Here is a 22,784-nt window from a genome sequence, read left to right on the forward strand (position 1 = left end):
AATGACTTCTTCATAATGTGTTCTTACACTCTTAAGTCGTTCTCTCTATTTCTTGCCTTCTCAAATTATATTTTAAGCTTCTGGAGATAGAGAGCATTCCTTGTACCTTGTAACTATCATCACATGTGGCTTAATGGCAATAAGAAAGTACAAGAATTTAATATATCACATACAATCAGCTCTCAGATGCCTTCTTTTTCAGTGAAGCCTTTCCCAATCCACCCCAGAAGCCCGACCTCTCAGCCCTCACATTCATCCACTGTCTCTGGGTAGCTGGGACCAGTGATCTACCCACATCATCTCTTCTTTATGTGCTACAGTGTGTTTTGCATGGGCAATGGTCCTTCCCTCCCCCAAGGAGGCAGGACGATGTTTCCAATCTCAGTTACAATACCCCACATCACCTCGTTGCAGTACTCTCATCAAAACAGACCCTGCTGCAGGTGTTGCTTCCTGCCCCATTTCCCACCTCATCTCTCCCTACCAGCCAGGAGATGCAGCACGACGGGACAGAAGAGAACTCCGTAAGGGTAGAGATTTCTGGTCCTGTTAGTCATACCTCCCTACTTCCAAATAACTCTGATAAATCAATGCACACATAAATTTCCACAAAGGGGATAACGGTAGGTTTATCTTTTATTTTAATGTTGCTTGAATAAGGACAAAATAAAAATAAACACGAAGATGTCTTGGTGATTCAGTCACAGGGCTCCTCTAAGTCCGTGCTGGAGTTCTCTCTCTTTTGCTTGGACAGCTCCTTGATGGCATCTATCTCTGCAGGAGTGAACTTGGGGGTGAGCATCACAGCATCATAATCAAATTCCTCATCAAGAGAGAAGGGCTGGACTTCGTCCCCAAGTATCTATAAAAGGTATCAAAGGAGGAAAATCATATACAATCCTTGTAAATGAAGATAAAATTGAGAACATAAACTCCCTATTAATATTTAATTAAACTTTTTTTAGACTTCAGCACTCTCAGCTGATTAAGCTGTTTTTAAGTAAAGGAATAAATTCAATTATTCAGTTTGACCTAATTTAAGCCTCTTAATATGCCCCATTTGTACCATCCTGCATCTGAATGAATATCATTAACTAATTCTGCCCACGGCAAGAATCAGGAAGTCTCTTTTGCACACATTCATTACATTTTTACCACTTGTAGTGTTAGGGCTAGAGGCATATGAAAAAACCTGGAGTTATATTAAAATGTGAGAAAGTATACCTTAAGATTTTGATCAACCTTAAATACATTTTCACCATTTACTAAAAAAGACTTGTATCAATAAGACATAAGTTTCAAAGATAAAAATACCCTACACTTAATATACTTACTTCTCTAGATAATACCTATAATTCCCGGACCAAGAGCAGTAGGAATTACAGCACACAGGATCACCCTGAAATAAAAAGTCCAGGATTCCTTTCTTCCTACCAAGAATTTTTAAAATATCACAGAATGCATCACAAGTCTGAGTAGCTGTAAAGAGATGTAATAATTTTGTATCTATTTATACTCATCATCTATGAGTTTTAAAGTCCCCCTCAAAAAAGCCTATTTTCCAATAAACAAGAAGAGAATGCCTGAAATCTCATTGTATCACCCGCTACAAAGCCTCCCCAAGAGCAATGCTGTGTGATGGATGAGATCCCAGCCCCTCTCTGTGGCTCTGTCATATGTATGGTGATGCTGAAATAACTGAAAACTGTGGTCTATGCAAGAATGGAAACAATGCCCCGAAGCAATCACCAGCTTTCAATATTCTGGCCTGGAAAACGATCTCATTGAGGGGCCTCTGTCCCTCCGTTCTTGAAAACGGAGCTTATAGCTCAGAAACTATGTGCTGTGCTGTTATTAAAGGTGAAAAAAAAAAAACCATGAAAAGTAAATATCTCTTATCTGCTAAGCAAGTTGCACCTTGCAGTTAGATATGTAGTGTTAATAGCAGACACCCAGCCATTCATCATCCTTTCTTAGTAAAACCAGCAAGAGAACAACTTTCAGAGACCTGTTCATTTCCTCTTTATTAGAAAGCGTGTGCTTTCCTGACAAAGACAGTGATGGGAGCTGCCACTGAGTGAGTTCCCACCGCGCCAGCCCCGGTGCTAGGAACCACGTGGGGAGTAGCAATAATCTTCAAACAACACTGCCAGTGGGCACTGTTACCCCGTCTTATGAAGCTCTGAAAGGTTAAGTACTTGCCCAAAGCTACACAATTAGTAAGAGAGAGAAGCAAGATTTGAATCCAGGGCAATCGGCTTCAGATAAAGCTTCACTTTCTCAACAAAGACAGCAGCAAAAATCAACCTTGAAGTTTTCACAGATGACTCATAACTCTTTGGGAGAAAAGACCTTTCCTGAACAAGCTAAACAGTTCCCATAGCCTATCATAAGAAACGTACTCAAGGCTCCACGTAATACATGACTGTCTTGAAAAGAGCAGCTGTACATGAGGCGAGTTGGTCTGCAGAGTGATTGATCTGTCCATTTTGGTCACTTTCTGAGATTAAATTTATCATTGCCACAGCCAAAGTGACAGTGGGTAATATTGCTTAGACCAGCTCAAATGAAGAAACACATACACAGTGACACAATATGTTTATTTCCTGAAGATTAGCATCCTTGCCATCTCCAACTCTCCTCAGCAGTAAGCAGTGAGGCCGGCAGCCTTGGCCACAACCCTGTCCTGAGCCGATTTTAAGGATCCTGGCCAAGGACGAGGAGGAGCCCCATCTCCCGGTGCATTCAGTCTGATGGGATTCTTGCTGCCCTTCTATGCCCGCTTAGAGGCCTGGCATCCAGGTGTCTATCAAGTTCCAGGCTGCCCGTCCCCATGTGTACCCACTGCACTAGGACTTTAACCCCCGCCCTGAGGCCTCTAAAAACTGCCGGGACCTTACTATAGCCACTCTCACTCGATGCAGCCACTGTACCTTCACCCACCTTCCTCTGAGGCTGGAATGCGGTTTGAAATGAGACGAATTCCTTTGCTGAGCTACAATCCCCGCGATGCCGGGCCTCCTCCTCACATCCCTCTGCACAACACGAACAACCCTCCATTCCCACCCCTCCCCTTGACTTGTTCACTCCATAAACACTTACTGAGCATTTAATATGCTTTAGATACTGGAACGCAGGATGAAAACAGCAAAATCTGTGTCCGTGAGGTTGCACAACTTTAGGGAGCAGACAGGGGTAAACGAATCATTTCAATACGGTGCGCCATGCTCGCCAACAGGGGAATGCAAAAAGGCTACAGGAGCACGGAGGGGAAAGCGGAGAAGCTGCTCTTACTCTCAGTCGAGTATTGCCACCTGCCAGAACATCCTACTCACCTCCCACTCAGCACCCCACCCAAGACCACCCGTGTCAGCAACCCAGCTAAAGCAAGGCCTGTCTGCTGGACTTCTAGACTCTCTGCTGAGGGCTCATGCCCCTGGCCAAGTCAGTCCTCCGAGATATGGCCGAAGCCATCATCCTCACTCCTCTCCCTTCCCCAAGGTCCCAATATCCTTGTGGCCATAATATCCAAGATTCTCGTACTAGAGATGTAGATATTTATCCCTAAATGGAAAAGTCTTACTTTCCTTTAAGGTTTTTTTTCATATACTGAATTTTTCTCTGTTATGGAGCATGATGTCCTTCCTCAGTCATTTGGTATTAACCAAAATAGCAAGGAATAAAGTTTTTAGCTAGTCAATAAATATGATGCCAATACAAGAATTTTTTATTTGTAATATATTATATCAAAATACATTTAAAAATATAAATTTCCTTTAGCCCAGGGCCGTCTTCCTCATCAAAAAAAAAAAAAAAAGAGGAGGATTGGCGGATGTTAGCACAGGGCTGATCTCCTCACAAAAAAAAAAAAAAAAATATATATATATATAAATTTCTTCACTTAGGAACTGAGTTATTAACAGCGGCTATTGTTAGATTAATTCCCCAGGCAATCAGTTAAATGCTGAAATATAAAAGCAAGAAACCAAGAATAGTAATAATTTCATATTTGCAATGCCAAAATATGAAACTCAAGACATTTTAAACCATGTGGGGGTATCACTGTCACCCTCTCCTGCAATGGGGCCAGTACATCCCTGAGTCAAAATGTCAGAGGAATAGCTTCCTGCAGTCATTCAGACATTTTCCATTCTTTCCACAAACACGATGTTGCTATTAAATTCTAGGCTTGTGCTAGATGTTGAGGACACAAAGATGAAGACTTGTGTGAAATCACAGAGAAATGAGATAGACACATAACAAATCGTTATAGTAAAATGTAGTAAGTACAAACGGTATAGTTAGGGGGTGATGGGAACAGAGAAGAGACACCTAACCCAGGCCAGGTTGGAAGGCATTGAGAAGGAATCAGTGAAGGCTTCCTGGAAGAGGAGATATCTAAGTAGAATCTTAAAGGTAATATTAGTTAACAAGGTTGAGGGAAGAGGAGCTTTGCAGACTAGGGGAGTTCTCATAAGCAGGCCATGGAAATAAGACACATAATTTCACACACACGGACCTGCAAGTAGTTCAGTGCTGTCAGAGCACAAAGTGTAAGGCAGAGGGTGGCAAGGGGCAAAGATGGTGCCACATCACGACAGGTCTTATATGCTGTTTACCCTAGAGATGAAGATCAGTCACTGAAGGATTCTTTGAAAACTGGGTTGATACTTGGTCGTCTATGCATTTGAGATAAATTCCTTCATTCATTCAAATTTTCACTGAGCACCTACAATGAGACAGGTGCTAGAGACACAGGTGTGTACAGAAGAGAAGCTGCCCCGCTGTCGTGGATAGTGCATCTAGATGGGCCAGTGTGGAGATTAAACAGAGGGTAGATTTGGAGTCAGCAGACCAGTCAGGAGCTGCTGAAGCTCCTAGTGAGACCAGGGCACTGAGAGCACAGATTTGAAAATATTAGAAAGTAAAATTGGCAGCACTTGATGACAGGTTTGGATGTGGGAAGAGAGGAAGAGCAAGAATGCAGGGGGAGCATGCACGGAGAGGCTCAGTTTTCAACATGTTGATGTGAAAGTGCCTAAACGAACTCAGGTAGAGATGTCAACAGGCAACTGAGTACACAAAGCTGAAGCCCAGACAAACGTCCGAAGCTAGAGACACAGACATGGAGACAGAAGCATAAAACCCTACAGATGAAAATGGATCCAAGTATGTAAGTGGGGAGAGCCAGAGGGTCGGCGTGAGCCCTGAGGAACACAACTCATAAGGGGTGGATGAAGAGAAAACCCCCAGAGAAGGCAGGGAAAGAGCAACCAGAGAAATACACACAGAATCTGAGGACAGCAGTGAAGTGACAACTAGTGGACTACACGTGTCAGGGAGGATCAACGGTGACAAACACAGTAGAGACATCCATTAAAATGAAGACTGAAAAGTGTCCTTTGAGATCAGGCAATTATAAGGCAATGGGTGCCTTTATTCCGAATATGTCCAGACTGAAGCCAAGGACATTTTGCAGTATATTGAATGAGGAATGAGGGGAAAGGAAGCAGAGTCAACTAGCAGAGTCGAGTCTAATGGTTTCTGAAGTCTAGATGAAAGGAGAGGAAAAAGAACAGACAGTAGCCAAAGACGGTCCAAGGTCAAGGAGGGTTGTTTTCTCTTTTGTCTCATTTTGTTCAGGATGGGAGAGACATGAACATGCGCACATGTTGAGGGGGATGAACCAACAGAGAAGAAAAGAGCCGATGACCTAACCATGCTATGATCCCAGGAAGTCACTCCCAGTAGGTAGTGCGGTTTGTGTTTGTTTGCTCATTCACAAGTAACCGCACGTCTACTTACGCACAGCACCGGACTCGGCACCAGTTCTGACTTTTGTGCATTTTAGTTAAGTAAGCTTATGAAGACACACATGAGTGAGTTTAGAGTCTTCTAAGACAAGGGGCACGTGTAATTCACAGTGAAACGAGATGCGCACTGCAGTTCAGAGGACATCACTGTCATCTTCGAAATGACAGCTTTTAAAATAGAGTGAAGTTGCAGTTCTGTTTACATATTTCAGCTGTTGACTCCGGCGGCACACTTGGGGAATTCTCTTCTCTCAAGTTAGGTTCATTTTACGGTTATAAGCTATAAGTCTCCAAGGTTTTTAGATTACAAACTGAAATTCTGTTTATTTCAAAAAGAAGACTTTGTGCAATGGAACACCAAATCCCCTGCTGCGAAACAGAAAACAACTGTGAATTAAGTTATTAACTTGTTATTTTTGCCTAAGGAGCTGAGAGAAATATGTGGATTTCAGGTGTCTAATTTCAAATCTGATTGAAATCTTCTTGTAGCCTCTCAGGGAATAGAATCTGTACACTATTAGAAAACTACTAGTTTCCTTCAAATTGCTCATGTGACTTATTCTAAGAGAGACACTGTTATAGGAGGAATCATTTTCATTCATAGTACCACATAGGCAAATTAAAGAAAACAGAACTAATGCTCAAATCAATAATAGCAGCATTTAGCTCTAGGCTATTTCACAAAGTAATATGGTTAATAAACTGTCTTTATAAGTGAAAAATTTTAGAGTCCCATTATGAATTGGAAAAACAGAAGATCTCCCATTAAAATACTATAAAAGTTTCTTCTGTGATCTCTTTCATGGTTTGCAGGGGGAGAGGAACTCACAATTTTTCATCTTCCTAACATCAATTCTTTTTGCTCTACAAAGCTGTTCAAAACTTTCAAAATTCATCAAAATACAGTAACTAAAGCAAGAAGTTATTCACAAATGGAAAGTGGAAGGTTCTTGGAAAATGTTTGACACTAAGCAGGAAATGCACATGTATAAAACCATGATAAAATTAGGAAAATAATTAAATTGGTCCAATCCATATCAGGAAGTTATCGATTCTTATTAGGCAATTAAGAAGTCAGGACATCTAGGACACATTTTCATCTTTTGAGATTGAAGTCACAGAAAGCAACCATCCTCTCTAGCCCAAAACAGCCCCTTGGCAGGCCCTTACAGAACATATTTGCTGGACACTGATGATTATGTTCTTTTACTGACATTGGGTGCTTTAAAACAAGATTAATACTATTAAACCAAGGCAGAATGGGTGCAGTATTGTGATTCTAGACAGTTCTGAAAAGTTTCTCTAATGAATAGTGGTTAGAAATAAAAATCCCAACCAAGATACTACTCTGGATAGTCAAAAAACTGCAAAAGTTACTCATCTATGTCTCAGGACTTTGCCAACACAAAAACTTCTTCATAACATTTTGATCCCAACACCAAAAAATGTTTGCATTTTTCTGGGAAGAAATTTATATTTCTTTTAAAGATACAATCATATACAGGGTTTTAACTTGCATTTCACTGGCTATATGATAGATTTCAGAAGTCATTCAGTTTTTTTTTAACCCATCAACTAAAACCATTTTATAACAATTTCTATAAGGGCACCATTATAGGTGCCATGATCACTGGCTGTTCTAGTAATTTGTATGGTCACAACTGAAGTCAAGAACATGAATAAGTGTTTAAAAGAAACTGATTCCTGCTAGAAATAACCTTGCAATGTTAGTTTCTTACTACTCAGAGAAAGCAATCTATAATTCAAAAAGCACATTGAAAAGTGGCTGTCTCACCCAGTTTATCTGGTAACCATTTAGAGTTTAATACAAGCCTGCAAGCATCCTAGATATACTTTTGTGATGTCAATGAACAAAATTTCTACAAGAAAGGGGCAATTAAAAATTGAAATATATGGATTATTTCTGATTGAGCGATTGCTTCCATAACAGAATATCTTCAAGTGAGAAGACTAGTATCTGAATGATTAAATAATCAAGAAACACCTTAGGGGTTTTATCAGGATGCAATAATAAAGAGCCCTTAACAACTTCTTGTGCCTGATCCCCTTTTAGAGTGAAAAGGGTGATAAAGGTCACTATCCAGCACCCTCAGCAGCCTCGGTTGGAGCACGTTTGTTAAGTATATGTAGAAGAATGCAGATGACGGCAAAAGATGACCTTCAAGATGTGCATTTGGGAGGGTAAACGTGGCAGAGATTCCATTCTGCCCTGCTTGGGAAGCACACAGCCAGATGACAATGCCCAGCCTCCCTGCTGGCTAGCGAGGAACATGTGACTAAGTGGTTACCGATGGGATGTGAGCAGAAATGAAGAGTCCTGAGTTCTAAGCCTTGGGGGCACACGCAGTCCCCATGCTCTCAGTCCCTGCCCCTCCAGGGAGGACAGTGACCTGACATGGCAATGTCCTAAGGCATAGTGGAGATCCAGAGAGAAGGAGCCTGGGCCCCTGATGACCCCAGGGAACAGAGCCACCTGCTCACTTTAAAGGCTCCACAAACTGTTCCATGAAGAAATACACTTCTATCTCCTTTCAGCCACTGAATCACTCTCAGGATTCTCTACTATAGCAGCCTGGCCTTACCTTAACTAATGCAAGATGTTTAAGACCTTGGAAACAATAATAAAGAGAAAAATGGCCAGTTCAGACTAAAAGCAATAAGAAACTCTCCGTCCTTTCTATTGTGTAGTCCCCAGGTAGCACTGTCCTGTAGCATGGCGTACATCATGAAACAAAAATAGTTTCCACATAAAAACATAATTGGTCTCTGTGTTTAAAAAGAAATATACACATTGGAGGTAGATGGCAATGAGAGGGACCCAATTAAGCAACTTGAATTCTAAATTTTCCCAAATCTGAGAAAAATACAAAGGCACACAGGTATAGTAGCATTTCTCTGCAAGGACAGGTTATAAAATCAAGGCAATTTCGAGAGTGACTGAATTCCCTGTAGAGTACCTCTTCCCTTTGTTTGTCTGCTCCTCTCACGGTGGGCCTCGACTTTACTCCAGGGGTAAGAGGCTGGGCCGCGGAAGGGATGTGAGAGGGAACCCTGGTGCTTACGTCCTGCTCCACTTCTCCCGGAAGCAGCAGCAGATCTGTTGGACACAAAATAGTTCAGTTGATCCTTTCACCAAGTTCACAACTGACCTCAATCATCTAAAGCGTCTAATAGTCAAAAGAAGTAAGCAAATACACTCAAGTCAAGTAGGTCCATGTCACAATGCCTGTCCTCATTTGGGAACTTGACTCAAGAGATTCCCCTTTCTATAAAAGAGAAGCCATTGGTGCACTTATTTTTATTTTATTGTTGCAAAGTTACATTCCATGCAAAGGGTCTGGGAGAAATATTGTTTTGGAAGTAGCTGGATCATGCCTCTCACCCCCAACCCAATTCCTACTTCCACAGGAAAATAAGGCAAGAAGGTGCTACTTTTGCCTCATTTGCCCATCTTTTCCTGAGGGGTGGAGAGAAAGGAAACGGAGTGCTGATTTCATCCTGTGACGATACGGCAATATTTCAAAAAAATATATTAAAAAACAATGATGCCAGGAGGAAAGAATTTTAACTTTCAGACGAAAAATGTTCAGAAATATTCAGAATGCACAGTCTAGTTTTCAACACTTGCAAACAACAACAACGCATTTCCAGTTTGTTTAGCACAATCACAAGAATTCAATAACCAATCTTGGTTTTCTGATTGATCCATTATAAGTGGATATGTCCCCTTATTTTTGCATGGATGACAGAACATGGATGCATCACAGACAACTGATGATCTTCTACAGACTTCTTTAAGGAGGACAAAAAACCAAACAGAAGAACAGCAGGTTTCCTCCTCAGTCCGAGCTTTCAGAGGACCAGAAGAACTGCGGGAGCTAGCCAACAACTTGCAGCTGGCTTGGGATGACGCTGCCTGCTGCTCACTGATGATCCTAATGAAGACACTAATTAAGTTCTCAGTGGAAGTGATTAATTAACAGGCATGCCTTGGCGGTTGCCAATGGCAGCATATATAGGGAGATAATTGAGCAGGTATTGATACTCAAAAACTGAAATTTATTTGAAATACATCTCTCACCACTGCAGATAATCACCATCATAAAAAACATAATTATGAAAGTCTTAAAACTCCAGCAACAGAGACCACAGTCAGACAGCCTAGAAACTGAGAATGTGGGTAGGGGGATGGCGAAGGTAGTTCTACTGAGATTAATTATTGAAATCTTAGAATATGATCTAATTAATTAGCAGAAATAAAAACCACCGTAATAGTCAACACTTACAAGCTGACATTTTATATACATTAACCCAGCTAATCCTCCCAACAGCTCACTTATTTCCTGTTTTACAGGCAATAAGCTCTAAGCAAGGAGGGTAACCTCGCTCAAGGCGCCATAGCTAGAAAGCGGCAGAGCCGGGCAGCCCGTCTGCAGAGCCCACGCTCTTAGCCCATGATGTCACATGTGACCTTCTTTTAAATAAGCATTTTCATTACATAGATTATTTAAATCTATCAGATGATACATCCAAACTCAGGACCAAGAAATGTCACTACTGTGGCACATTAGCCTGGTTAGTAGTGTTAAGTATATTTAAACATTTTATCCCCAGAGAAGTAATATTTTAAAATCAATAAGGTTGAGGGAAAGACTGGCTTTCTAGTGTATCTGTTTATGAGTTCAAAGTCAAACTCCCTCATTGAGCTCCCTGGTGTAACCGCCTAGGACTGTACAAGCCTGGTTAGGGGCCTGCCAACAACAAAGGCAAGAAGGGAAAGGTTCAGGCCTCTTAATGGGAAAACCAATATCTACCAGACCCATTGGCTGCCAGTGCAAACACCAGTTCAAATGTGAAATCAAAATCAATTCTGCTTTCAGGGCTATTTAAAATCTGACACAATATTGTGCATGGAGGAGAACAACTCTGTAATTCCTTTGCTGAAACTCTTCCCCTCCCTAATATATTTGCAAAGAATGTAGGATTTTCAACAAAAATGGTTTCTTTCATAAAAATTCTACTGCCATGGGAACACTTCCTTCAAAACAATAAGACTCTGTATCTTCCACACTTTAAATTCTTGTCGTTTGTTTCTTCAGTGTAAAAGCAAGATGCACAAATGCATATCTATTGGTGCATACCTAACGCAGCACCTTACATATAGTAAATTCTCAAGAAATCCTTGCAGATAGAAGACGAATTTCCTACATCTCAACTTTTAAACTGAACAGCAAATATCAAGATCTACCTACGAACAGGACATTGTGGATGATGTAAAATATGTATAGTCCTTACCCTCAAAAACTAAATTTTGTTTCAGGGATAAGATTTTCCCACATAAAATCAATCAGAGAATAATTAAGAACAAAACTGGGGGCTGGCCCAGTGGCATACCAGTTAAGTGCGCACACTCCACTGCGGTGGCCCGGGGTTCGCAGGTTCGGATCTCGGGCGTGTACCCATGTATCCCTTGTCAAGCCATGCTGTGATGGTATCCCATATAAAGTGGAGGAAGATGGGCACGGATATTAGCCCAGGGCCAGTCTTCTGCAGCAAAAAGGGGAGGATTGGCAACAGATGTTAGCTCAGGGCTAATCTTCCCCACAAAAAAAAAAAAAGAAAGAAAAAAAAGAACCAAACTGAACAGCTTTAACTCTAAAGAGGGCAGATTTATAAAAGAGTAAAACCAATATGGATAGGAATAGTCTGGTAAGACATACGTTATGAAGAAAGCTACCTTATCTTTTAGCCATTTTACAATCATGGGTGGGTTATTTATAAACTCATATTCTGTCAGGGGAGAAAATTACTGTATTCATTGATGGTGGGGAACAGAATTTCTGAAATTCTCTGTAAAACTTTCTAAAACTGAAATGCTTTAAGAGACTTAATCTGTTCTTATTAATTGCTGTTTCTGAGACAACCAAATGATGGTTTTCATCTTAACTAAATACCACCATCATGGCTAATGGGCATTGTAGAGCCAAGGCAATTCTCAAAAATGAATCTTGATGTTGGATGGCAAGACTGGTTGAAAACAGTTCAATCTCTTCTTTCTCAACTACATGATAAGAATTTGCAATATTTATAAACTATGTGTTCATGCCATTTGTCTTTCTGTATTTAGTCAATGATTAGCAAGTCAAAAGCTATAATCACCTAATCTAATTCAACAATAAAAAGTAAACAATCCATTTGACATCTGATAATTTAGATAACAATAATATTTAATCTGCCTGGCATATTTATGAAATTAACTAATCTATTTCTTTGTTGCCATGTAGAAATGGACAAAATTTTCTGAAATTTTGAGCATTCCCTAAGACCAAAAGGATATAGATAAGAAATGCTTTAGTAATCCAGGCCTCTTCTGCACATAGCTTCCACTATGAGAGTCTATCTCAGTGGTTCTCATTCTTAAAATTTTTGAAGACCCTAAAGAGCTTCTGTTTATGTGGGCTATATCAATATTTACCATATTAGAAATTCAAACTGACAAATTTTCAAATATTTATTTATTGAATCCTTACAAATAATGCCATTATATATTAAAATAAATATTTTCTTTTATACTTGGAAGATAGAAAAATCTATCTTTCAAAAACAAAGTAAATAGTGAGAAGAGAAGCATCGTTTTACATTTTTTGAATTTTTTAAATATCTGCCTTAAGAAAAGAAAACTGAATTCTATATTTGCTTCTGCATTCAATTTTTGAAATACGCTATTTCAGTTGAAGTAAATAAAGAAAATCTAGTCTTGCATAGATACGTAGTTGGAAAAAGGAGAAGTCTTTTTATATAATTATGGATATTATTCTTTAATACTATACCAGATCTTAATAAATGACAAAGTTTTAAAAAATAGTTTAAATGTGCAACCCGAAAACATTTCAGTGAATTTTTCATACTGTTACATTAAAATTCATTGGTCTATCTTACCCATTGAATGGATCTTTCTCCTATGCATGATTTTGTAACGTCATAAATTGGTCATTTGGAAAATATTGGTTCACTGTTTTATATAGATCTTCCAAATGTTGACATATTTCATTATACAGTATAAAAATCACATTAGTTAACATCACCAATTTTATCGGAAAAGAATTTAAATATTGGAAAGCTGTCAAGCTCACAGTACTAGATACAAGTTTTCTAAATATCCAATTTTCACTTGATCCGTTGCCAATCTTATCATTGGCAATGAATACCATCAGCTGTTTGTCTTGAAGAGGCAGGCTCACTTTACTCATTTTTGAGAACTATAATTTGTCTGTCAGTCATTCTTGCAGGTAAAAATATTGGCCCATGAAAGAAAGAAAGAAAAAGGTAGTTCAGCATACCACTCAATCACACAAGTGTTTTTCCACGAGATAACTATTATATTGCAGGATGTGGCAAAAGTGCTTTCTGCATACAGTCGTCCCTTGATGTCTGAGGGGATTGGTTCCAGGAGCCCCCACAAGTACCAAAATCTAGGATGCTCAAATCCCTTATATAAAATGGCATGGTATTTGCATACAACCCACCCTGTACACTTTAAATCATCTCTAGATTACTTATAATATCTAATAAATGTAAATGCTATGTAAATAGTCATTGTACTGTACTGTTTAGGGAATAATGACAAGAAAAAAAGACTGTACATGTTCAGTACAGATGCAACCATCATAGGCCTTTTGATCTGCAGTTGGTTGAATCCGTGAATGCAGAACCCGCGGATACAGAGGGCAGACTGTACTTTCTATTTCAGCACACAAAACATTAAAAAAGGTGTACTCAAGTATTAAGATTTAATAAAATTAATAATTTTTACCACTTTATCAAGGGCATTTTCAACAGAAACTGGCATTTGTTTTACCTACAAATTCTTAACAGTGAAGATTACAATGATTACTAGTATAGTTTGGTGCCACTACCTTGATTCACACTAAGTTACAGCATCTTACTCATCATTGCTTTTGCTACATCAGTGCAAACATCAATACATTTGACCTTCAGACCTTGGGACTTCCCAAGGAGTTCCCAGACCATATCCCCAGGGGTCTGCTGGTCTAGCTAATGTCAGTCCAATCCTCCCACCAACACTAGAAAAGCTGGAAAAATTACAAAATCAACTATTTAAAGGCGTTGAAGAGCTACCAGAGCAGCCTAGAACTCGAGGGGCTAAGATCCCAGGCAGAAGGAAAGCACTGAGACCTGAGTCCAAGAGTCTAAGCTGCTGTTCAACTCATGGCATTTCCTGATTTGCAAGCAGAGGTTGAGAAGCTGAGAAGCAAAGAAGAAAGAGGCTGAGAGGCTGAGAAGCTTAGCAGAACTACCAACAGATTTACAGAGCTGTGAAGATAAAAGTTAGAGTTCAGGACCTCCAAGAGGGAGGGGCAGTGATCACCTTGAAAGGCTACACCCTAGAAGTAAGCAAGAACTAGAAGTGGGGCAGCCCTCACAAAACCTGAAACCCAAGCCTAAATCAGCTCCATCCCAGACTGGAGTAAGGTGATCTATTGCTGCTCTAACTGCTAGCAAAATGTTGAAGAAAAGCTTCTCTAGGAGAAGATAACATCATCCAGAGCCTATGTAATATTTTATATACAATGTTCAGCATTCAAACAAAAATTACCAGGTATACAAAGACATCAGATCAAAAGGGAAAATTACTAATATAAGTGGACCCACAGGAGATCTCAGGTATAATCATGAGACATGAACTTTAAAATGTTCCAAAAAATACATTACAAAAATGGAAAATTTCAGCAGAGAACTGAAATCTATAAAAATAGATAATCCATATCTCTTTTAAAAACTAAAATAACTGAAATATTGATGGCTTTAACAGAAGATTAGATACAATTCAAGAAAAGATTAATGAACTAGAATATAGATAGCAGAAAATATTCCAACTGAAGCAAGAAAAGAAATAAAAAAGAGATGGAAAATGCATAAAAGGTATAAGAGATATAGAGGACACAGTGGAAAGGGTCCAGGCACAGGTAATATTTGAAAAGATAACAGCTGAGAATTTCCCAACACTTAGAAGAATGTCTACAAACCCCAAGCAAAATAAATACAAATAAAACAATATCGAGGCATAGTGAATTACTGAAAAACAAAGACAAGGTCAAAAAAGCAGCCAAATGAGGGAAAAATCACATTATCTTCAAAGGAATAACAATCAGATTGATATCTGGTTTTCAACAATTAACACCAGAAAAGAATAGAATAACATCTTTAAAATACTAAAAGAAAATAATTACAAACCTAGAATTCTCAATCCAGCAAAAATAAGGGGCAATGAAATAACACAATAATACTTGATTAGTCCAAAATAGACAAAAAATTAGAGAAAAAAATATATAACTGGCAGGACAAGTAGCAAACAAAATAGTAAGATAATAGATTTAAAGCCAATAAATCACCAACTACGTTAAATGTAAATAGACTAAATCCTCCAATTAAAAGCCAAAATTTTAGGATATATATGTATATGTATGTGTAAACCATATGCTGCTTTCAAGAGACACATTAACTAAAACCTACTTTGAGAAAAAAAATTGCAGAATAAACAGTGGAGTGTAAAAGAGAAAGATTACTGCCCATCCCAGGGGAAGGTAGGGAAGCTCAAGGATGACTTACATCGTGGGTGGGACTGGCATTTGACAGTGATAATAAATCATATCCCTCTACCTCTAAGTACAGAAATAAAGAGAAATATATACAGGAGTCAGAAAGATGAGGATCAAAATATAAGCTTTATAACTAATAAAACTGAATTTGAAAATGGAGCTTGTCCTGCAGGCACATTTGGGCTTCTTATTTATCAAGCTTTCCCACCTTGGGCTATCCCACCTGAGAGCAAGTCCTCACAGCTGACACATAGCCAGCCTGGTACAGGAGAACCGCTTCACACCCCCGAGCCCTTAGAGTAGGGCCGTAGAGAGCAATAGCTCCAGACGTCTGTCCAGAGACGGTTCTCAGCCCCAACTGCACATTCGAATCACCTGGGGAGCTTTAAAAACAGCCGATGCCCAGGACACACACCAGACCACTGAAAAACAACCTCCAAAGGCAGGATCCAGGTATTGGTATTTCTTTTTAAAGCTCCTCAAGTGATTTCAATGTGTCTCTAAGGTTGAAAACCACTGCATAAGGCAGGCCTGGCTCCCGTCTAAAGTGTGTCTATTATAAGAAACGTGGCACAGGCACAGAGAAGAGGACAGATACCTTCCAAACAGCATGAGCCCAAAAGAAGAAACAAAAGGGATGACCTATATGCACAGTTTCTTTTCCCAGTCTCTCCAATTAGATAAAGCCTTCCTTTTCCCTTGGGCAGAAATAGGGGGATTAATTGTGGAAAGGGCAGAACTGCCTTCCCGATTCTGTTCTCTTCTCAGGAATGGAGTGGAAGTTTCAAGACCTTTACACATGCTGTTCCTTATGCTGTTCCTACACTCTCCTACCCACCCCTCACCTTCACCCCACCCCCCTCATCTAGCTAAGGGTTACTCATCCTTTAGATATCAGCCCTCAGATTGCTTCCTCTCATCCCACAAATTTAAGTTCCCCTGCCAACTGGTCTCATGAGATCAGAGCAATTTGTGATCATATATTTGTGATTATCTGCTTAATGTCTGATTCTTCCCAAAAACTATGAATTCCATGAGAACAGGAACTGGATCTGTTTTATTCTTTATATTCCAGGCTCCCGTCACAGTTGTTAAACATATGTTAAATAAGAATCCCAGGCCATTCATAGGCTGCGTAACTCTGCTTAAAGTTCCGGATAAGGAAAGAATTTTTTTAAAAAAAGAAGTGACTGCTGCCTTCACTAGAATTGGGAGTACTGGAGAGCTTGAAAATGAAAGTCAAATAAGGCTGCCAATCTGAGCAGGAATCAGTTGCCCACTCTCATCCAACACAACCAACCACAACCTAAGGATACCCACTGGGCAGGAGACTTGTATGAGACAGTATAATTCTGAGAATTAGACCTCAAAAAAGCCTGGTCAGCCAATGGCACTCAGCCAGAGAACACACTGGGCCAACCGAGGAGGAAAGAAATAAAGAAACCAGAAGATTCTTCCTATGCTAATAGCCTCAGCAGAACTAATACCTATTCTAAATAATAATTTTCTGGATGATAGTCTGGGGCACGACAGTAACCAACCATCAGGTTAACTACCTTATCTCAAACTCAAAGGAGGAAAAGTGTTAACTTGATGTCAAATAAACACAGGGCACCAATCTTGGTGGCCAGCATTACCTCAGACAACGGCTCAACGCCGCTGCTCCTCTGAAAAACTGTCTCCACGGGGGCTGCCCGAGTGATGAGCAAAATCCTGGGCAAGAATCACGTTCCCGCATCTTGGAGAATATTTACGCAAGCGAACAAGGGGAACAAACATAGTGAGTGGAAGGAAAACAATACGAAACTCACTTCCTTGTTGCCCCAGGCAAATCTGCTGCTTAAACAAAAACAACAGAATCTAATCAGTAAACCTCTCAGCTGCCAAAATTACACAAGCAACTTACCTATTTAAAATGTCACATTTCCCATCTGATATAAATATTTGCCTTCTGCTCACATTCCTCAAGTGTAACACAAATTAGGCCCAAACTAAAATTCACCTTGGCACAAACTATTTAATTTTTTTTCCTTTCAAATAACCCAGATTGTGCATTATGAAAACTGTGAAGCCCTGGTGGTCCTTTCGGTAATTGGACTAGATCACTGAAGCCTGGGTTGCTTCTCAGTCTAAGCTTGTCACATTATGTGACACGCGGGAAGGTCGTGACTGGCTCATTCAAGTCCACTGAGACGTGGTTCAGCCACAGCAATCTATACACAAATGCAAGACTGCCTGTCATCTGATTTCTGGAAAAATCATACTAGTGAGATGTTTTTACGCAATTTTTTAAACTAAAGAAACAGATCTAGTAATGAAAAAAAAAATTACTTGAAAAAACATTTAAAGAAAACAATGTGAAAATAATGGAGAAGGTAAAAGGCTAATTTAAAAGATTGATATAACCAAAATCCAATTCGTTGGCTATGTCAGTTTATGTCAGTATACAGACCTACTCATTACTGGCAGAAAGCAAGAAATTTAAACCATTGCAAAAATGCCCAACCCATGGACTGTTGTGCCCACCTATAAAATTAATTTTATATTGCAAATGTCCAACATGCAGACTGGAACCATCTGTCTCCAAGTGTCATCCACAGACGAATTGTATCAGAATCCACTGGGGCAGTAATTAAAAATGCAGATCACTAGGTGCAACTGAAGACCTTCTGAATTAGACTCTATCTGAAATGGGACCCAGGAATCTGCATTTTTAAAAAGCTCCCCCTCCCCAAATCACCCAAAACACTGTGCCTGCTCTACAAACTCAGCTTCCTCATAAGTCCTTACCTATCACTTCTAACCCAATCGGAGCCCCTAAACTGCTCTCACATAGAAATTCAGAGTTGCCTAGGGTACTACATTAAGAGAACCTCTCCCTGGAGCACGTGATTCCTTTAGATCTCTGATCTCATTTGAACCAAGTAAGTAACGAAAAAATCTGCAAAGTCTACTGGTTAATAGAGTCCTGAGAAACAATCCTTTCAATGGAGTTGTGTGATGTTTGGAAGCGGAATAAAAATGTTAATTGCTTCCAATTACCAAAGCCTCTCAAATTCAGTCAACCAGAGAAGCCAGAGCAGGGGCTTACACAGCAATATACAGAAATTCGCCATCCCCAAACCACTACACCCGGTCACTTTAACTCCTGTCTGATTATAAATGAGCCTCCCCACCCCCAACAGTAATGCCCACAGTCCACGTTTACAATCACCTAAACAACACCTAAACGCCAACCACCAAACTCCCATGGAAACTGCCCCTTCCCTAACATTCAACATTGACTTTGAGATATTCTTGCATCAGGAATGAGAGTTGTCAAGACAAATCTAATTTTGAACATATTTCAAAGGGCCTTTGAGCAACAAAGGATACCTATACTTACACAGAATGTTAACCAGGAAAGAAAAAGGCCTCATCTATGTAAATATCAGTGGACTAGCACTAAGTCTCTCCCAGCCCAGCCCACTGGGAAAATGCCCAGAAGAAGCATTTACAATATCTTTAGTATTAAATGTTTGGTTTACACAGTTAATAAATATTTATTAAAGTAAAAATGTGGATCTTATTTTCTCTTTATTTTATGATCAATTCTGATATTTATATGATCAATTGATATTTTTATATCACTCAAAACTCATCTCAATTTACAACATGGTGCTTCTAAGAAATAACGGTTTTACTTAAGTGGCTCTACTTCAGACAATTATCCAAAAATCCATCATCTGGTAAATTGTGGAGAGGAGGAACACCTTTATTTCATTTAAGACCAAAAACTTTACAATCTTCAACAGGCTTTGATTTTTCAGCTGGAATCTTTGTTATTGAAAAAGAAATTACAGGACTCTAGTTTTACCTATCTCAGGGAAAGTGGAGGTAGGGATTGCCAAAAAAAAAAAAGAAAAGCTGTCTAAAGTCTTATTTGTAGTTTCTAGAAAGAGGTCAAGCAATAGAGAAAGGAAACAGAAAGCATACCCATGCTCATCTGGGGCTTAATCTCTCCATCCATGTCCAAATCTTCTAAATCTAGGAAATTGTCAACCTAGAAAAGGGTTAACATAATTTTTATGCATATTAGACCTAGAGAAAAAAATGCAGTGAAGAATCAATGAATCCACTTCCACAACACTCAAGTAAGCAACTGAATCCACTTTTCTCATTAACTTTTGAGTCCCAGCTAAAGGTCCTTGTGTTCACTGCACTTTCCTAGAGACATCTGAAAGACACAGTAAATTTGGAAGTTGGCCCGGATTTTGTAGGCACCACAGTAGGCTCTCTATACTGAAAGGGAAAGAACAGTCTGGGGAGTTTTTGAAAAGGGACTTTGTTCCAGATTCTATCCCAGAATATATACCACCACCAAGACAGTGTAGAACAGTGTCTCTTTTCCTGTTTTTGTTTTATTTTTGCTTCTCAGTCAAATGATGGTGGTGAGTCCGGCTAATATCAAAACAGTGTGCTTTTCACTCTGAAAAGTCAGAGAGAAGAAACTAAAGACAGCTAGAGAGAAAGGTTCATTCAAAACAAAATCATCCTGCCCCAGGTAAATCACAAGAGAGGTGAGCAGGGCAAAAAATCAAGTGTTCTCTCTTTCGAGAAAATAAAACTGGAAATTACTTCAAAGGTAAAAAGCAGAGCAAATGCCCTTTACAGACACAATAGCAGCATTTCAATGGAAAACTATTCCACGTGGAATACTGCTTTCCACTGAAAGCCGACAATGAGACATTTTAGATTAACAACATGGTAACATTTCAGACACGAACTAATTCATCCCCAGTGACTATCAAAGAGTGTAAATAAGAAAATGATTTCACCACTGGCACGGAGGAGACCTAGCAGTGTAAGTCAAGGTATAATGTTGAAATGCCTTTTATGCTCGTGACCTAAAACATGTGCATGAGAAATACTGTAAAATTACAAATTTAGATCTCATAATTGGAATTCAAAACACAGCCTGAGTCTTTCTTTCCCCAGCTCTACTTGCCAGACTGTGGCTCTTACATAGGAATTAACAATGGTAGCATCCATTGCTTGTAAGTACGTAACTGCCGTTATCTCTTGGCATCCACGTGACAACAAAAATTTATTTTCCATATGATGGTTTCAGTGCTAAAACTTGAGAATCTGTTATATTGTCATTTCTCTTAATGGTGAATGTCCAGGAGGACTAGAGTCACATTTCTCTATGGAAGCACCCCTCCCATTTGTTAAGCTTTGAGGAAAAAGATTCAGAACCCAGCCAACCAAGGATAGTTTAAGATACTCAAACACCAATTTAAAAAAAAGTGTAAGGACAAAATCTGCTGACTTCTCCAACTGTGTGTGAGAGACAGAAGTGAGTCCTGTGGGTTCTTTGCCACGGAAGAAAACTGCATCATGCCTTACCTTCACCTTTCCTGCCCAACTCGGATCACTTTGAATGGAACTGCCAACTTTTTGGCCTTCATCCATCACTACCTGAAAAAAACAGTGAGGACATATTGATGGGAAAATGAAGCAACTGGAAAAAAAAGAAGCTGACCTTGTAGCCCTTCAGGCGATAAAACTCCCCTTCCAGTTTTTGTTAACTAGCTCTGTATGATGGAGCAGATTCACTAGGTCATAGCAGTGGTCAAGGAATAGGTCTCAGGAGGTCTGACTTCTCCTTCTGTCCTCTAGACTCACCCACAGTATAGCCCAGAGTAAACTACTTCACCTCAGTTCCCCATGTGTACAACAGGAACACTGCCCTCTCTTCACCCACCTCCCATCCCATTCCAATGAACCTCTGAAGCACAAGTCAGAGAATGCTGATACAACATTTTCAAGTTACTAGGAAACAATACCATTGAACAATTCTTTGCCTCTCACATGCTGGTTAAAGACTCAATAGAAAATATAATTCCAGTTACCAGAGGGGAAGGGGGGAGTGGGGAGGGTGAAAAGGGTGAAAGGGCACATGTGTACAGTGACAGATGGCAATTAGACTTGGGAGGTGAACACGATGTAGTCTACACAGAAATTGAAATATAATGATGTACACCTGAAATTATGTAATGTTATAAACCAACGTTACCTCAATAAAAAGTTAATTTTAAAAAATCCACATTAAAAAAAAGAAAATATAATAAAATATAATTCCAATTGCCAATAATTACCAGTAAAGAGTGAATCCTCTAGGAAAAAAAAAGTTCTTTTCCCATAATTATCTCACTGAAAGCAAGTACTGGAATTAAAGAATTGTAGGCTTCCGCTGTACATACACACATTTTTAACACAGAGATTTTTGTTCCCTTGTATAAAACCCCAATCTCATATACAATTCTGTCCACAATGTCACAGGGAAGACATGAGGAGGTGGAAAGTAGAAACTCAAATGGCTTAAAAAGTAGAATAGCTTCCACTAGGATTCCTTGATAGTTAAAAACCATAGCCAAGGAGAATGTGAATATAGTCTATTAAGTTTTGAAGATTAGGAAGAAGGTATCTAACCTTTATTGACCAAATCTTGGAAAACCCAAGATAACAGATTCTACTTTAAGTCTAAAAGAGTCCAAAAGGACAGGTAAAAGAAACTCCCACTTTACATAGAGAATTATAAAAAAGAACTTTTTTTGTATCAAATAGAGGACAAGTTAAAATACACAAATAATTTCAAGAATTACTGGCAGATCCTTAAGAGGTTTTTTTTAAAAAATTGGGGATGACCAAGTTACCATCATAAATGTTGTCTGTTGAAATCATGAAATGTAATGATGATTCTTCCATAAAGTATCCCAATGGCACTCCTTCTAGAATTAGGAGTCTGAGTTACCGATCCAGTAACTGTCCAATGTTTATTATGTTCTTACAGTCTCTTTTGTGTTTAATTCATGAAAAATGCTTTTTTCTCTCAGACTGTTTCTATAAATGTGCTATGGTGTTACCTGATCCTCTTCTGAACATTATGATGAGGTACGAAGAAAGATAGCTTTGTTTCTAAGATGGTGACCATTTGGTTCATTTTCATGAGGAAATATTACTGAAGTAAATGTGTTTTCTGAAGAATCGGTTCCAAATGCTCCTCTTCGGGTCACATTATCCTCTAAAATGGTAAGTTACATAATATTAGAAAACATCCACCATCCAGTCTACTTTTTGTGTTTATTGAGAATCTTTCTTCCAAACAAAAAAACAAAACACTTTTCAAAGACATCTACAAACTGAACACATGAGGCATTAAACACTCTTAACTTTACAAAGTTATTTCTAAAAATGCATAGAAAGATAACACTATTTCATTCACTATTCAACAAATATTTATTTAAGTGCTTACCATGTACCAGCACTGTTCTCAGCCATTGTTAAA

The 22,784-nt window shown here is 39.2% G+C and overlaps 1 protein-coding gene across 1 annotated transcript in view; it reads right to left on the reverse strand.

The window, feature by feature from the left end:
* Positions 1 to 623: 623 nt before the first annotated feature.
* IFTAP (intraflagellar transport associated protein) overlaps positions 624 to 22,784 on the reverse strand; it is a 60,868-nt gene continuing 38,707 nt past the window's right edge. The window contains 5 exon segments of the mRNA XM_058527133.1: positions 624 to 862; positions 8,792 to 8,931; positions 19,430 to 19,496; positions 20,843 to 20,914; positions 22,363 to 22,520. Of these exon segments, the coding sequence (XP_058383116.1) occupies positions 698 to 862; positions 8,792 to 8,931; positions 19,430 to 19,496; positions 20,843 to 20,914; positions 22,363 to 22,520 (602 nt within the window). The 3' untranslated portion in view covers positions 624 to 697.

Source organism: Diceros bicornis, chromosome 31, assembly GCF_020826845.1.
Source record: "Diceros bicornis minor isolate mBicDic1 chromosome 31, mDicBic1.mat.cur, whole genome shotgun sequence".
In the NCBI taxonomy this organism is placed as follows: Eukaryota; Metazoa; Chordata; class Mammalia; order Perissodactyla; family Rhinocerotidae; genus Diceros; species Diceros bicornis.